General features: G+C 34.9%; 1 protein-coding gene across 1 annotated transcript in view; it reads right to left on the reverse strand.

Moving 5' to 3' along the window:
- Positions 1–17520, reverse strand: part of ADGRV1 (adhesion G protein-coupled receptor V1) — a 487139-nt gene that overhangs the window by 450119 nt on the left and 19500 nt on the right. The window contains exons 10-18 of the mRNA XM_036925534.2: positions 14873–15096; positions 10218–10344; positions 9918–10103; positions 8975–9155; positions 8063–8226; positions 6863–6986; positions 5629–5895; positions 1050–1176; positions 175–392 (exon numbers count right to left, since the gene is read on the reverse strand). Of these exons, the coding sequence (XP_036781429.2) occupies positions 175–392; positions 1050–1176; positions 5629–5895; positions 6863–6986; positions 8063–8226; positions 8975–9155; positions 9918–10103; positions 10218–10344; positions 14873–15096 (1618 nt within the window). The remainder of the gene's footprint in view (positions 1–174; positions 393–1049; positions 1177–5628; positions 5896–6862; positions 6987–8062; positions 8227–8974; positions 9156–9917; positions 10104–10217; positions 10345–14872; positions 15097–17520) is intronic.

Below are 17520 nucleotides of genomic sequence, written 5' to 3' on the forward strand. Positions count from 1 at the left end.
AAACGAATATTAAAAATTAACATTTTTATGAAAAAGGGTACTGCTGACATTTGAAATCAGATCATCAAAATACACTTAATTTATTATTAATTGGCTTTTTCATTTGGCTCTAATTACTTAAATATGAAATATCAAGTTTTGGTGATAAAATAAAAAAGATGGGAAACACAGCACCTGAAATGTTTACAAGCTTTAAAACATAAAATTCATTGAATTCAGGAATTTTATCTGGAAAAGCATGGAGAATTATTGCCTTGGCTCCTTCTCCCTCCATAAAATTAACAGTTCCTGAAGTTTCGTAGAACTCTTGTCCAGTTTGCAAAGCAGAATCATTCTGAAACAGCTGCCAAGCCACAGAAACACTGCCGAAGTGTCCTCGGTGCCTCAAAATCCTACATGACAAATTAAGAAAAATTAATTTTTATGTAAAATGCTTAAGTAGTGGATCTAACTCTAATGAAAGCTTTCTGTGTTCTATCAGAAATACGCTTTTTTCTGTTTATCATCTTTAATATAAACCAGCCAGTTAGTCCTTACTTAGTAACTATGAAGACTCTCGGAGAAGGGGAAAAAGGAGGTAGAACTTTAAGTAAGAAAGATAAGCAGTCTTAAAAGTCTTAATAGTCTTCAAAGTCCAAACCGAAAGATATGTTCTAAGCCCAACAGAAAAATAATCAGATGAGAACTGGTGAACGTTCTTCAAAAGCCCAGTACAGAGTGAGAGTAGCCACACATCATGTGAGAACGAGTTCCAGGAGGCCCTGGGTAATTCAGGACTCCAGTCCTGACACAGGATGGAAGTTGGGAGTGAGAAGGGTGGGGGCAATAATTTCTGCTTACCAGCTAAAATGCAAGGGTTTTTTTTTTTTTTTAAACAAATAGCAGCACCTGAACCAAAGTTTACAATTCATTCAGAATACCAACTTTGACATTATTCAGTTCTTAACCATTTATTGTAATTTTGAAAGATTAACAACATATCAAATTTTTGCATATTTAAAGTTTTTATTTTATCCAATTTTGATTTTGCTTTATCCAAACATGCTTACCAAAATGCATTGGTCTTTCCTTCTTCTACTGCTTTGTCTAAAGCCTCCAAGGAAAAAATACCATTTGGGTCATCATTAGCTTCAATTATCACTGTAGCTAGTGGATATTGATATACTACTGTATCACCTAAATCGAAAGTGGAAAAGCCAAAACAGTGAAAAGTAGTTAACTTACTATTAAATTTTTATTTTTAAATTAAGAAACAGCTTATAATTAAGTTCAAATTTCAGCAAAAAATTTCCTCACTGAAGGTCATAAATGAGATACCTAAATAAGCTTTTCTTTGAGAAACTGTTTAATTACAGAACTACTTTCCTGAAAAACGTAGAAGATACTTTTCTTCACAATATGAATATCGTTTCAGTAGTCTGGTTAGAAATCAAAAACATAGCTTTACCTAATTTCAAATTTTGAGATAGATTCTTTAATTTCATAAAAGATAATAAAAGGATTACACAATAATATATTAATTCCTACTTAAGTGTAATCACAAGCTTGAGAGATTCCTTTTAGATCTCTGCCTTCAGGCAGTTTAATATGCTCATACACAGACCAATGCAACGTTTATGATTTTGAACATGATTCCTCTCTACCCCAATTCTTTCACAGGTTAGCATGATTACTGCCAACACTTTAGGTCCCTTCTCATCACTTCCGAGGTCCACAGTGCTTCCTCTTTGTGCCAGTTCTTCCCTACGTGAGCAAAAGTCCTTCTCATCTTTACTTGCCTAATTCTTATCACTCCTCAGGACCCAGCTCACACAACACCTCCTCCGGGAATTCTTCCTTGAAGTCCCAAGTTAAGCTAAGTGTGTCTCCGCTGTGTTCCCACAGCAATTCAGACTCTGGCAATTCTATCACAATTATTGCACTATATTAGTACACACTCACACACACACACACACACACACACACACACACACACACACACACACACACACAAATTTTACTGTAAGCTCCTTGGACAAATGCTTCTTAATCAATGCCATGCCCTAACAAAGCAGATGTTCAGTAATTGGTACACAGAAGTTATTTATGAATGTTCGCCGAATTGATGCAAATAAAGCTTTCAGAATTAGATGAAGACAACACCTATAACTAAAAGTATAGAAAAAGAAATTGTAAGTAGCAAACCAGCACATTAAAATAATTTACATAAATATACAACTGTACTCAGCCTTACTTGACTATTAGCTAATGAAGGGAAAAAACACATTAAAAATACATAGTAAATCATTGTATAGAAAATGCTGACAATATAGGGTAACAAAATAACTTGAAATATCGTAATAAAAAATCTAACAAAAACAAAAATAGTAAAAGCCAGTTTGGGCAGGGTTCTGCTATCACGTGCACTCTTCATGCAACATGTCATGGGTGGCACTAAAAACTCGTTCTGTTTCTCTGCAGGGAGAACTGAATATATTTAACAAAAGCTCTAAGGATGGCCTTATCCTCTGATCCACTAATTCAGTCTCAGGGCAGATACTGTGAACAGCAACTGTAAGGCATAAACACCCTCTGCCGGTTTTACAGTCCAGTTAGAAATGCTGTTTCTCCATCTCTCCCACCACCCACCCTCTCAGGCCCTCCATATTTTAACATCATAAAAGAGGAGAGAAAAGAGCAAAAGAACTAAGAATGGATGCAAAAGTCACAAATTCTAGAGATTTTTATTACCTCAATCTGCATAGCTAAAGCCATCAGATCCTCAGATGCCTGGGAAAATACTGAAACAAATGCAGTGGACATAAATGTACACCACAGCTCAGGCCAGTCCTCCAGTCACATCTTGCAAAGTTGGACTCTGTTCCCCTCCCACCCACCCCCGCTTTCATTCTCTCTCAAAATCAAATACATATTTCTCCAATGGAACATCTTACAAAATAAACTCATTAAACCTTTCCTTGCAGAGCCACTTTCATTTTCTTTACAAGAGGCTCAGGATGTTTTGGTCCACTGTTATTATCACTGTGGCATTCCGGTCCTGACAAGAGCTTAACCCCAGGACATTTTGGCCCCAAGGATACCTGGAGTACAATAATATTCACTAGAATTACACCAAATTAATAAGTGGCGTCAAGAACTTATTTCTAGAGTAAACACAACTAAGACAATGTCACTTCTTCATCAACTTGCTCTACCTCACAGCAAACCTGTTTTCTACTTTCACTTCACAAAAATTATTTTTATCTGTAGCAATTTCTTTCACTTAAATTTAAGGATAATGCTTGGATTCACAAAAATGTTTTTGATCTACATAAGATCTATGTCTTTTGCAACTATGAAGTTTCTTCTGCAGCTACTATAAAGACACATTTTTCCTTATCAGATGGTATTTTTTAGCTTTTGCTTTTTTGATATTCTCAGTTAAGCTGGGTGAAAAATGAGAAAGAGAGTCTAACAAGAGAGACACAAGTAGAGAGAGTCAAAGATAAAGGAGAATGATAGGGAAACACAGCAAAACAAAATTAAGTGACCTCTTTCTTTTCCTCTTCCTCTTTTTGAATATTTCAGTCCAAAAGGCACAAGGTAGGGCACAGGGAGTGGGGGAGCAGGCACTACTGTGACCCAGCACAAGGTCTAAGAGCTCACGCAGGGTGAGGAGGGCATCTCCACAGTCAAAAAGCATTGTGTCGGGATGCTGGGTTCTGAGTGGAGTGGGAAGACACGCACATGGGGCAGGGGGTTGGCCTAGAGCAGAAGGTAGGTCCCTGGTAGGGAAAGAAACCTAAACTCACTGTGGGAGGGAGAAGGGTAAAAGAAGCAATGGGAAAGCAGTTACATATGGGGGAACTGATCAGCTAAATAAACATATTAAAAATAATGGGAACTAGATTTGTCGCTATCAGAGAAGAGAGGGACAAATACGGAGAGAGAGAAAATGAGAATGAACCCTGTGATAATGGACAGAAATGGAGATACTGGTGTGAACACATGGTTTGCAATATATACACGTGGATACAGAACTCCAGATGTAAAAGTGTGGGTGTATTTACACATAAATGTGTACCTACATACATACATATTTTCCCTATATATATAACCTGAGGGAAACAAAACTTCAATAACAATAAGCACACCCAGTGACCACCCAGATCCTGGTTTCTAAATAATATTCTTCACTAAGAGGAACTATGGCTTCTTGGAAACATGGCTGATTTCAGAGTTACGATGGGAGAAGTAAAAGATGAGTTTGGAAAAGCTTTACTGTGCCGGGAAGTAAGAAAATGCTCAAATAATATGATCAAGTCAAAAAGACAAAAGTCATCTCAAACAAGCTATCACTGGCCAAATCTGGGACAATATGACCATCCAAACGCACAATGAAAGTTAAATACAACCTACTGCATTAAAGAGAAATCATGAGTCTATACTGATAAATATTTCAATATAAAAACTGCAAGTTTGATAGTTAACAGGATAAAGTATCTCTCCAAAAAATAATTATTCATTAGAGACAGAAGAGAAGCTTGACAGTCACCACCTAGGTTGTGCTCAAAGTAGACATCACAACAAAGGGACAAATCATGTGCCAATTGAAGGGATATGACAGGAACATAGAATCACTTCTATGAAATTCCTACCACAGCTGCAAAATCTGAATCTAATAATGAGGAAATACCAAACAAGCCCCAAATGAGGAACATTCTACAAAAACAACTAGCCTGTAATTTCTATATTAAAGGTGATGAAAGCCAAGGAAAAAGAGGAACTACACCAGATTGAAGAGATTAAAGAGACACGACAATTAAATGCGATGCATGATTTGGGAAAGGATCATTTTGCTAGAGAAGACATTATTGGGACAAGTGGAAAAGTTTGAATGGGGTCTGAGAGAATGTATTAATTGTTAACTCCTAATTTTAATAGTTATATTGTGATTATGCAGGAGTGTCCTTGTTTATAGGAAAAACACACTACAGTATTCAAGGGTGATGGGGTATCATGTCTTGATCTTATTCTCAAAAGGTTTAGGGAAAAATAGTGCTCTTTACTCTAAAAAGAATAACATAAATATCAAAAGACATTATAGCCCCTCCAATTTACTACAGATGGGACCAAAACATCCTCTGGGCACAAATACTGGGGTCAGAACATCCTGCTTCATTTATAGTACAGAGAAGAAGGAAGAGCCTATCTTTTCCCCCTTGCAAACTATCATTCTACTGTTCCAGAGTCATCAAACACAGCCACCTACAGAATGAAGCTTCCCAACCGGCAGACCCAGCACCCTACTAGGAGGGCAAGGGGCTACAGAATACTGAGGTCCTAAGCCCTTGGGTGACTAGATAAAGCTTAAGGTAGTTTTAACTAGAAAATTTCTAACTTACATCATAATTTCATATAACACAGTATCATAATTTTCTAGGTATGCTATTTTGTGAAAAAGATTAAAAGTAATGTCGTAGAATATACCTGGTACATAAAGGTTCAGCACATAGATTCTCCACCCCTTCGCTCAAGAAAGCAGTGAAACAGTTTTGTGCTTGAACTGTCACAGATGACAGTTAAGTACTTCAAGTCATCTTGGTAAAAGCAGTGAAACAACAGATCTGCCATAGAAATATTATTTACCTGTTGAATTGGAGAGGAGTACATAAAAGCGCTCAACTGTTTCTGGGATATCATCTTCATTAACAAGTACAGATATGCTCTGCTCTCTACTTCCGACCACAAAAACAAGCGTTTCTCCTTTTTCAATGGAAACAAAGTCTCCCTCTCTTGCAGTAGCCTCCCCGTCCTGGGTAGCGTATTGGACAGTGCAGGCAACATCAACAGATCCATTTCTGAGAACAGTAAAGCCAGCAGTGTCACCTTCCTGAACCCTCACTACACGAGGTTCTGAAATATTCACAAAGAAAAGAAGCACATGAGCTTTTCTAATCCCATCTACATGCTTTTAGGTCACTTTACATTTCTCCCTGCCATCCACAGTGTCTTTGCTCAAAGGCGCAGCTCTAGTCCCAACTCCTGTAGGAGGCCTCCTCTGCGTGCTTCTAATCAGCAGCCTTCCCTTTACCATACTTCCTACAGAATGCATTGTCTTCAACACCCCATCTGTCAGTAAAATACATACTATCAGAAATTCTGTGCCTCCCGTTTTATACACCCCATTTCCAAATTTACACTGTAAGTTCCTTGACAACAGGCTCAGGTATCTTGTTTTATTTTTGCCACAGCAGTTAGTAGAAGGCAGAACACAGGACTAACTCATTAAATACATATTAACTGAAAGTTAAGAGGATGAATCAATAAAAATCAAGAGGTTTTAAAGATTCCTGCAGTTGTCCACTGAACAGCTGGCAAAAAGGGTTTAAAAAAGAGTTTGACAACAATTAGGTCTCATAAAACTAAAAGTTGCTTCAGGTGTCAAAAGACAGTTTTAAAGAAAGAATTAAAGTGGCAACAATAAGGAATCCTTTTCATATGTCCATTAAATATTAGTTATTATAGGAAGTGACCATCCACCAGGTACATTACTCAGACCCTCAAATGGCTACACTGTATACTGAAAGAGGTTATGTGGACCACAGTTCATTTTTTGCCCACAGGAAATGAAATAGCTTGGAATTTGAAGGCAGGGGAGAATAGAGCTAACAAAAGAGCACTTACGTTCTTTTTCCTTCAGAAGATATTTAAAAATACTTGTTAAAATGTCAGATTGAATAACAATCATCCAAACAAATCATGAAATCATACTTAAACAAGCATCAATTGTACTTTTTCAAAAATGTTCAAAGTATTGAAAAAACTTATCTATACTGTTTAAGAAAGATGTGAACTCACTCAAATAAGAGAGAAATACCACCTGCAAAATAAATGGGGTCATCATTTCTTCGAATCCTCAGAGTTGCAGTAGTTTTATTTCCCATTTTAGCTCCTCCAGTGGCATTAAGTAGGGTAATGGTAAATTCCTCCATTTCCTCTGGAATCTTTTGGAAAATGTTACACATGCTTTAAGTCAGGTGATTTGTACAAATAATTCCATTACATATTTTTAAGTCATTTTTTAAAATAGCTCTATTCATAACCAGTACTAAAGTTCATTTCTGTTTCTGAGGCAGAACCACCATAAATCATTCAAGTAAGACTCAGACAGCCCCAAAATTTTTAAAGTGCATGCGTCCAAACGGCCACTTCAATCTGATTCAATATAAAACTTAATGGAAATAAATTTTACTTTATGTATGCTAAAAATAGAAATATTACATAGTTCATATTCTGTAAGAAAATGGAACATATGCTGCTTACAAAAAGAAAATTAATTTCTGACACATTTAGAACAGAGTTCATAATAGTAACCAAAGCTCAGCAAGCTCTCAAAGGCTTCTTACAAACATCACTGAGGTTTCACACAGGTGTGTCATAAAGACCTCATGCCCATGTCTTAACGAGATGAGATTCCCCACATCCCTCAGCCTTCATAAATCACCAGGTGGATACTGTGTCTCTTTCACTTCACACACGTGAGCTGCTGTCTTTTCCACATCCTAAAACAAGAGTGCTGGGATTTTGTCCTCAAGAGACAAAGTTTGAGGGAAAGGATACAAGCTACCCCAGCTGTTCAAAGCACAGAAAGATCCATACTCATTGATAGTAAGTTCTTCCTCTTCACTACCAGGAAGACTAGCACCCCGGACCCATGAACCATCTGGCCACGGTCCTGATTCGGAAAACTCCCCACAGGACACCTGCTTGGTGGTGCCCTTGCCTTCAAAGGGCCTCAGTCCAAGACAGCACTTAACCTCTCCCACAACTGCTCAATTGCTGATACTGGACACGCACATTGTGTCCCCGGGGGTTCTGAGAGATAAAAATGCCCTAAGGGAAACCAAAAACAGTCTTTCTCTTTTGGCTTAGAATCAGGTATTCTCATGCCTGAGTTCTTTATCATGTACTTTCATGATAAATATCCTACCAAATACTTTTATTTAATAAAAATTATTTAATAAAAAATAATTATTAAGCAAAGACAACAAGTAAACAGTTATATATATGCAACAATTACCTCATCTGGAAGGGAGTAAATGGTGATATTTTTTGAAAATTCCTGATCTCCAAAGAAAATAGTCCCTTGGACGGGAAATACATCTTGTGTAAAGTCCGGACGAACCACCCACAGTACACTAACATCACCAAAGTTGCCTCGATTTCTTATTACACCATAAATAGCTGTGAAATACAAATGTGTATAATACATATTAAACAATTTTAAATGATGAGTAAAGAAATTGCTCAAATAAACAAAAGTAAAAATAAGAACTCTTTTTAATAAAAGCCAACTGTCTGCCTAGCATAGCCTCAAGGTGTGTGTGTGCGTGTGTGTATAATATACATATGTACATATAAGATATATACACACAAGTATATAAACAAATGTATTAGCCTAATATTCCCCCTGTAGGTATACAATTGATAACATAAATGGACTCAATCTTTCCTATCAGTTTGGGATTTAAGAGTCATTTTGCATAGGGAACAGAATGGTGATTAATTAGGTACACCTATCACAGTCCTACAAGGATATTTGTTATAGGCAGCTAGAGGAAACTACACACTCAAAAGTGCTTTTCTTACCCAGTCAGACATTGCTCTAAATATCAACTACCTCTCATTTCATGCCACTGCAATATTTCTCTCATAGTAACTCTAAGTTTTTAGGTTTTCCTATTTGACTTGATTCATTCTTGAGTGTTTGAGTTCTACTGCATATGGTTAATCGAAATTAAAATATAACTGGTGTCACCAATATCATCACAATACTATGTGAGAAATAAAAATGGCAATCCTAAATATGATTTTGTAAAAACACCGATTTCCATACTACATGTAATGTCTAAGGCAGATGGACAACTAAAAATAACTACTTAACAAATAAACCACGTGAGCAGTACAGAAGATAAGAGGCAGAATAAATTACCACTGTAGGTATCATCTTCTTTACTTTCGTTTATCATTACAATTAGATCATCAGAAACAAATTCTATAATCCCATGAGGATCATCATTTTTTAAAATCGTTATGTTGACGACCACAGCATGTCCCAACTTGCTTTCCCGTTCACCATGGCTGCTGAGGACCACCCAGTAGTGTTCATCCAGCTAAAATAAACGTGGCAAATTAGAGAAAACGTGAAGTTGAAATGTTTAGATAAATAAAAACACATATTCAAGAATATTAATTCCATCAATTTTTCAGAAGCATACTACTCACTGAAAGGACAAAAGAGTTGATATTATTCCTGAATGATTCTTTAACATTCTCCCATCCATGACGAGAGACATCAGATATAAGTTTACATTATTCAAAAAGGGAAAAGATACGCCATCATACTAAACCAAAAGAGTAAGAAGACTGGACCTTATCACTGATAATCCACTCATTGAAACTGGTAAGAGTTAAATAAAATAAAATTAACTTAAAAGCTATATATGCACTGGTGTGCAAACATAATGGAGTAATAGCTACTTCATTAATATAAAACTTTATTTCCTTTAAAACATAATTGTATGGAAAAATTTCCTTCAGTTCAAAACCATACTATTGAAAGTTCAGTCAGTACAGGTTACATAAAATAAGACAACATAAATAAAGGTAAAAGGTGGGGAGAACTGATCACCCATGGAAAGTTTCAGATCCTGTGGCATTTCTTTATGTAGGACAAACGTGCAGTTCAAACGTGAATGAGTCTTTGTTTCTTAAGCTTGCTTTGTTTCCTTTCCAAACATAAATACTTCTCAGTCCTTTCTTGCCCACTTCCTTTTCTGTATCTCCTTGGCAATGTTCAAACTATTCGTATTTACAATATAGTAGATACTGTGAGTTTTCCACAAAAGCACAAGGAAAAAAATTAAATTCCATACCTCTGGTATCCCATCCAATCTTGCCAGCAGGGTGATTACAATCTCCCTTTCCCCAGGTTTAAATTCTAATACCCCTGTGTTTCCATAGAATTCATTGCTATCTCTTGGCTCTACTCGGTAGTGTAGAAACTGCTTAACCAGAGCTCCCCTGGATCGGATGATATGGAGCTCTACAGAGTCTCCTTCCTTAAAATAAAATAAAAAAAAGTAAAGAAAGAAATCCACAAAGGTTCAAATCCTTCAAGATTGTTCTTCTTAAATTGCAAGTACAGAATAGATTGAAGTTTCCTTCACACTTACTTTAATAACATAGGGTCCTCTGGAAGTGGGAGAAAATTCAAAAATTCCCCCAGGATCATCATTTTCCAAAATAATTAGGTCACAGCTAGTATGCCCAGATTTCAGTATTTGATTTTCCAAAGTGACCCTGGAGGAGCCAGAGGGGAAAAAAGTCACCCACTGCCTGTAATCTTATTTCTGAATTGTGCAGCCTTATTTACAATATGTACCACACTTCCAGATAATAAGTATGAAGGTTATTAGCAGTTACATTGAATTTAAGTATAAAATCATTTAAGATCAAACAGTTCTACTCATTTACAGAAGAACTTCTATTTCTGAATGCATATTTTATATATGACTGCAAACACTCCATATGTACAGCAAACATACAGTAAAGGTTGTAAATATATTTTTATAAAGTATCAAACAGAAAATCTGTAATACATAGTTAGAAAATATTTTAAGTAAAATTGTACAGTTGATTTTCTTGAACCACATTACATACAATAATACCAAGTGAATAAAAGTTGGGTAACTGCATGGATTAAAGTAAGCGACACTGATTGAAAATACTCAAAATTATCACTAAATTTTAGAAACATTTTGTGACCTTTTATATGAATCTATTCACCTCAATTTTAACCTCCTACATTTTTTCTTTATTAAAAAATAAAATGTAGGACACGTACCAAAAAAATGGACTAGAATGGATCTGAGATGTATGAAATGTTATGAAAACGCCTATACATACCTTAAAAGAACATATTAAAACAAGACATTCTTTTATTTCTGGTTTCTATGCTCAGAGTATAATTAAAATGATCAAAAGGCCTGGGACTGCAAGGCTCTAAGAGTTTAAAAGCCAGCATACTCCTCGAGAATTCTCAATCCTGCAAGCTGCTCTAACCTTTCCAAATGTCACTTTCTGTTGAACCAAAAAGTACTTGTGATCAGACCTCAAAATTACAATTAAGTCACAATTAATAAGTAGAAAGGACGGCACACTTCCTATGAATTGATAATCTGAATTAACATTCTTGCCTAGCTTTTGGAAATCTGACAACAGACATGTAGCACAATAGTGGCCACAGAAGAGATAGTCCAAATAATAGGACAGTCACTTGTTATATTGTTAGTGCAGTCATATGATTTTCATACCAAATCTGCCCATATATCATTTACATCAATTTCATTTTCATTTATTAAAATTCCCCATATCCACATAACTAGGAAACAAGAAAACTGGATCAGAACGTGAAATATAGAAATCCGTCCTGAGCATTAAACATACTTATTTATAAACTTTCTGCAAATACACTAATGTAAAAAGGCAAATTTTTGGAAAGTTCTTTATACAACAACTGAGAAAATGTAGGCAAGAAATTGTTTAGAGGCACTCAAAAAGCCAATGGAAGAGATGAGAATATTTAACAGAGAATTGGTGATCAATAAACTACAGTGTTCATACAAAATGTTAGGTAAGATCTCACAAGCAAAGTGCACTAACTGTTCTCTAGGTCATGATGTGTCAACTCTAAGTAAAGTTAAAAAGTTAAGTTCTTCAAAACATGTAATTACATTCATTCTCCAACTTTTCATCAGGTATGTTAAATGCATTTATAATTTAAAACTCTGAGGACAAAAAATACTTCATATAAGCTCGCCTTATCTTTAGAAAATGAAACTACACACAAAGCATGCACAGGCAAGAATCCACGCAAATCTCTCAGGACCTGTGGTCATGCAGAACAGAAGCCTAGTCCAAAACAATGGCTTGCAAAGCAAAACATTCAGTCACCAAAAACAAGGCATTATTTTGTACACTTACCCAAAATACACAACAGACCTTTCAGTTTCTACCCTGTCAACACAGAAAGAAGCGTGGGAGGTGGAAAAAGGAGACAAGAGAGGGAGACTCCATTTGCCAAAATCTCACTAAGACTGCTAGAAATTTGAATGGCAGGATAAAAATAAAGCTAAAGAAGTCTTTCTTTTTCTTCCCCCACGAGCTGGTAATGTTCACTTTATGGGAATTCAGCACACTGGGTTCTTTGCTATTAACAAATGCTAGCAAGAGGTCCGGCAGTTCCCACTTAAAGAAGATGACCCCATGGCCAGCCAGCGTGTCAACACCCATTGAAGACATGCCTTTCCAGGCCTGCTCCAAGGCATGGGGGCCTGCCAAGCCCTGGGGCATGCTCACAGACTGCAGCAGCTGAGCAAATTTCATTCAGCCCAACTGAGATTTAATTAGGTTTGAAAAAAATAAAATCCTTCATCCTCAGATCTAAAGCCAGGTGTGCTTTGAAAAAATAAAAACCTAGTAAGCAGAGAAATATATGCCTTTCATCATTTGCATCAGAATACACTCAAGAAGCCACATCGTTGCATCTTTTAATTATGACAAATATTACTTAAGTACAACTTTATATCAGGAAATTGAAACATTTTTCCAAATCCCTAACATACTGAATTTTCAAACAGTTTTTAAAAACACATGTCAAAATGTACAACCTTAGAGCTTCATTTTTGAGTCAAATAACATTATTTATGAATGTGAGGTTATACACAACATATACCAAAATTTCCCTGAAATAAACTGGCATAACAAAGTTGTTTCTGATTTAGGGAAAACTAAACAGTAAAATATTTTAAACTGGTATTGAAAGCATCATAAATTGTTTAGTACCTGAGCAACTCTAATCTACATTTACTGAAATATAGAGAATTTGAATTTGACATTAGAGAGAACTATAAACTATCATAATAAAGTGTTAGGTTTGTTTTTGTTATTGCAATACAGCATTATAACTTACTGTAACCAAACTAATTAGTATTCATTTATTCACTCTTTCATTTTAGTTTTGTTAAAAATTTGGCAAAGTTTTGATAAAATATGTTATTGCCAATTGTAGATTTTATTCCCCATTTATTTAAACATGTCTTAGAATATTCAAATGTAATTTGCTTAGTCTTGTTCATGCACAAATGAATTAATTCCAGTATGCACACTAGTTACTAATTGAATTAAAACATTTTAATGTTAAGTTTGAACTAATTTCTTCCATTTGAAGAGATGACTCAATCATTTCTGAAATTCTCTATCCCATGATTTGTACTTCCTTGTGTAGTGTTTATAGCCATAGGAAAGCAAGAGGGAAAAAAAGTTTTTAATTATATTTAATTAATTTAAAAGGCTTGCAATGATAAGGCTAAATAACTATTTTGAAAGAATACAAAAAATAGTCACTATCAAACTTGCAGAGATGTAATTTCAGTCATTCTTTAAACACTTTTTCGTTCAGAGCAGAAACTGTCAGCTGAGCTAACAGAAGTTCTATTGATTGCTACATCTTTGGTTTATAATTGCTGCTCATTTTTCTTTAGCTTTTTGTAAGACTGTCCATTGATCTAATAACTACTGATACCTAATTTAAGAAAGGACATATGTGAAAAAATCATCATTTTCAGTTTTCATTTCCTTATATTGCACTGATTTTTTTCATCACATGAAATACTTTTCCTTAAGAGTTAATGTTAAATATGTATTAAAACTGTAAGTCTTTTAGACAGAATGTGTGTGTGTGTGTTATTGTATTTGGTTTTTGTTTTTTATTTTTTGGTTTGGTTGGTTGTTTGATTTTGCTTTACTTCTTATGTAAAAGGGAAGTGATCATAATGTGGTTCTGAAACAAATTGAAGAGAAAACATTCAACAGATCTGATTCCTATATTCTGTATTTTTCTTTCACGTAAAAAAACTAATCAGGTTTATGAAAATAGTTAACAAAAAACACCAACCAAGAAAATCCTACAAGAGGCTAACTATAAAAAATAGAACCAAAGGTTACATAAAATAATTGTTACTACCTTCAGTCCTGATGAATATAATACAAAATAATGCCTACTGAATCTATCTGAATTTTGCTGTTTCTAAAATATAAATTTTGCAAAGTCCAAGTCACACTATCTAGTATGTATCATTAATATAAAGAGGTCTGTAGTAGATAAGCTTGGTTTTTATTTTTTTAATTAATTAGCATCAATACAGACAGCTTTTTTCATTTTTGTAAAAACTTCTCTGAAAATGAAAAAGAACCCTCTTTTAGAGATTGTGTTGTTTTATTAATATAAATTACCCACTGGGATATATTAATTAAATCCTTATTACTATTATTGAAAATCTCTTAAGTATGTATTATTTTTAGTTCTCTGGAAAATAAGTATTTAATGTTTAAATTCCAAGTAAAAAGAGAATTTCATTATATGAAGATTAATGTTTTCTTTTTACTCACTCAAAAAAGTTCTAATCCTCTTTCCTGTTGAAAATGAAGTCAGCAGAGCTACTTGCTTAACCTAGCATTTTAGATTTTTTTTAATGTAACAAAACATATGACAAAATATAACAAAACAAAAAACTACACGTAAGATGTATCTGATAACTTTCATAAATTCTCTATGCAATGTTTCTTTTTCACAACATATAGCACAGTAAAAGTTCACTATGTCCTAATATTCATAGTCTAACCAGACACCATCGTAAAATAAATGTCGGCATAACATTGCCTACTGTTTTTTCTTCTTACTTTCTATGAAGAAAAAAATTAAAACAAATTTGTTTCAGAGAATTCAAACATACAAATGTTACCAAACATTACCTAAATGGGTTATTACCTGTCTAGAGAAAGTGTTACTGTCTCATTCATTTCCGGTATGTCATCAGCTTTAACAGTGATGTTGATTGTGGTGTCACTTTGCCCAGATAAAAACACAACAGAACCATTGAAGGGACCTATATCTTCCAGAGTCACTGCTTTTGAATTAAAGCCAGAGGGCTTCAAACTCCAAAAGATGGTAGCCTGACCATCAGTCCCATCCCGATGTAAGGGAATGTATACCTTATAAAAAGAGAAAATAGAGCAATTTCTTCTAAATATATGCTCACAAATCATAAGCTTTTCAGTAAGCACATGCACATGTTACATGAATACATGTATTCTGTATAGAAAAGCAAACTAATAAATGACAAAATCACAACTGAACAGATCTTTTTTATGCATGACAATAATTTTAGATATAACTATTTTCATTAGTTTTTGCTAACTAAATTTATCTACAAGATTCCCCCCACCCAAAAATGTGCCTAACCTGGGATTTGTTAACAAAAAAAAGTAAATATTTTAAAAGTCAAAGAATTGTGAAAAACCATAAAACAATTTGGCTAAAGAATAAATTTCAATCAGAGGCTCTCTTAAAAAATAATTTAATATCACACTAAAAACTGAAAAATACACTTTTGTGATTAAAACTGGAAATTTTTACATTATATAAAATGCATCCTAAAGTGGTAGGGGCAAATAAGAAAATAATAATACAAATAAGAATAAGAAATGTTTCTAACCAATTCAATAAATGCAGTAGAAACGCAAATCATGGTTCTGGGTTACCTCCGACAAGTTATTTAACTTGTCTGACCTCAATTTCCACATGTGAAATGAAGCCTGTGGTTCCCTATTTTGCAAGATTGTGGTGAAGATTTAGAGTGCCTCTCCATAGTAGGAGCTAAATAAATGGAGGCCATTATAATAATTCTGAAACAAATTGTATTTGGTAGTTTTACTTAAGTACAGTACATCTGAAATATAATATAATATATAATTGTAAGAGGATCACTGTAGATCATGATGCTTTTTCAAAGAATATAAACAAGTACTCGATAGTAGGTATGCTATTCTTTTTAAACTTCTAAGGAAAGTACCCTCTTTGCTCTTTAACACAGAAGAAAATTGAGGTATTTTCCTCACTAACCATTTTCTTAATTTGGCTAGCAATGGTCAGGGTTCAAGACTAGTGAGAAAAGATTCTTAGGGCAGACAAGAAGAGTAACAGAGGGCTGAACTTTTAAATCACTCTAGGGAATAGGTGATCTAGGCTGCAGAAGAGACAGAGGGAACCAAGGACATCTCCACCTCCTTCTGCTATCTCCCAGAAGGGGAGGACTGCAAGTTCACAGAACTCAAAAATTTCCCTAAAGGCTAATTTCCTTCAAGGGAAAAATACAAAATTATAAATTTACAGCTTTATAAAAAATAAATAAAAGCAATTCACATTTAAGAACAAATTGAATGCTCTAACCCCATATTCAAAAGTAAACTCGAAATGAATTAAAGACCTAAATGTACAGCAAGAAACCATAAAACTCTTAGAAGAAGACATAGGCAAAAAACTCTTGAACACAGGATGAGCAATTTTTTCTGGACACATCTCCCCGGGCAAGGGAAACGAAAGCAAAAAAGAACAAGTGGGATTACATCAAACTAAAAAGCTTCTGTACAGACAAGGACACCATCAGCAGAACAAAAAGGCATTCTACAGTATGGGAGAATATATTCATAAACAATTAACAACCAAAATATATAAAGAACTCATATGCCTCAACACCAAAAAAAAAACCAAATAACCTGATTAAAAAGTCCGTCGAAGACCTGAACAGACATTTCTCCAAAGAAATACAGGTGGCCAACAAGACACATGAAAAGATGCTCCACATTGCTAATCATCAGAGTAATGCAAGCAAAACCACAATCAGTTATCACCTCACACCATTTAGAATGGCCACTATCCAAAAGAAAAGAAATAACAAGTGTTAGTGAGGATGTGGAGAAAAGGGAACCCTCCTACACTGTTGGGAGGAAACTAAACTGATGCAGCCACTCTGGAAAGCAGTACGGAGGTTCCTCAAAAAACTAAAAATAGCAATACCATACAACCCAGTAATTCCACTTCTAGAAATTTATGTGAATAAAACAAAATCCCTGATTCAAAAAGACCTATGCACCCCTATGTTTACTGCCATATTATTTACAATTGCCAAGTCATGGAAGCAACCTAAGTATCCCATCAGTAGATGAATGAATAAAGAATAGGTGGTACGTATACACAATGGAATGTTATTCAGCCATTAAACAAAAGAAAGAAACCCTGCCATTTGCAACATCATGGACGGACCAAGAGGGTATTATGCTAAGTGAAATAAGCCAGGCAGAGAAATACATATACTGTGCGATTTCACTTATGTGTGGAATATAAAAACAAAACAAAACAAAATGAACAAAACAGTAGTAGACTCATAGACACTGAGAAATGACTGGTGGTTACGATCGAGGAGGGGGGTAAAGGGGCACAAAAATTTTCAATCATAAGTTGGTCACAGGGTGGTAGTACAGCATGGAGAATATAGTCATAACAATTATCTGTGTTGGTAGATAGTAACTGCACTACTGGGGTGTGGACTTAATTAACTGTTGAACCGTGTGTATACT

Source organism: Manis pentadactyla, chromosome 2, assembly GCF_030020395.1.
Source record: "Manis pentadactyla isolate mManPen7 chromosome 2, mManPen7.hap1, whole genome shotgun sequence".
NCBI lineage: Eukaryota > Metazoa > Chordata > Mammalia > Pholidota > Manidae > Manis > Manis pentadactyla.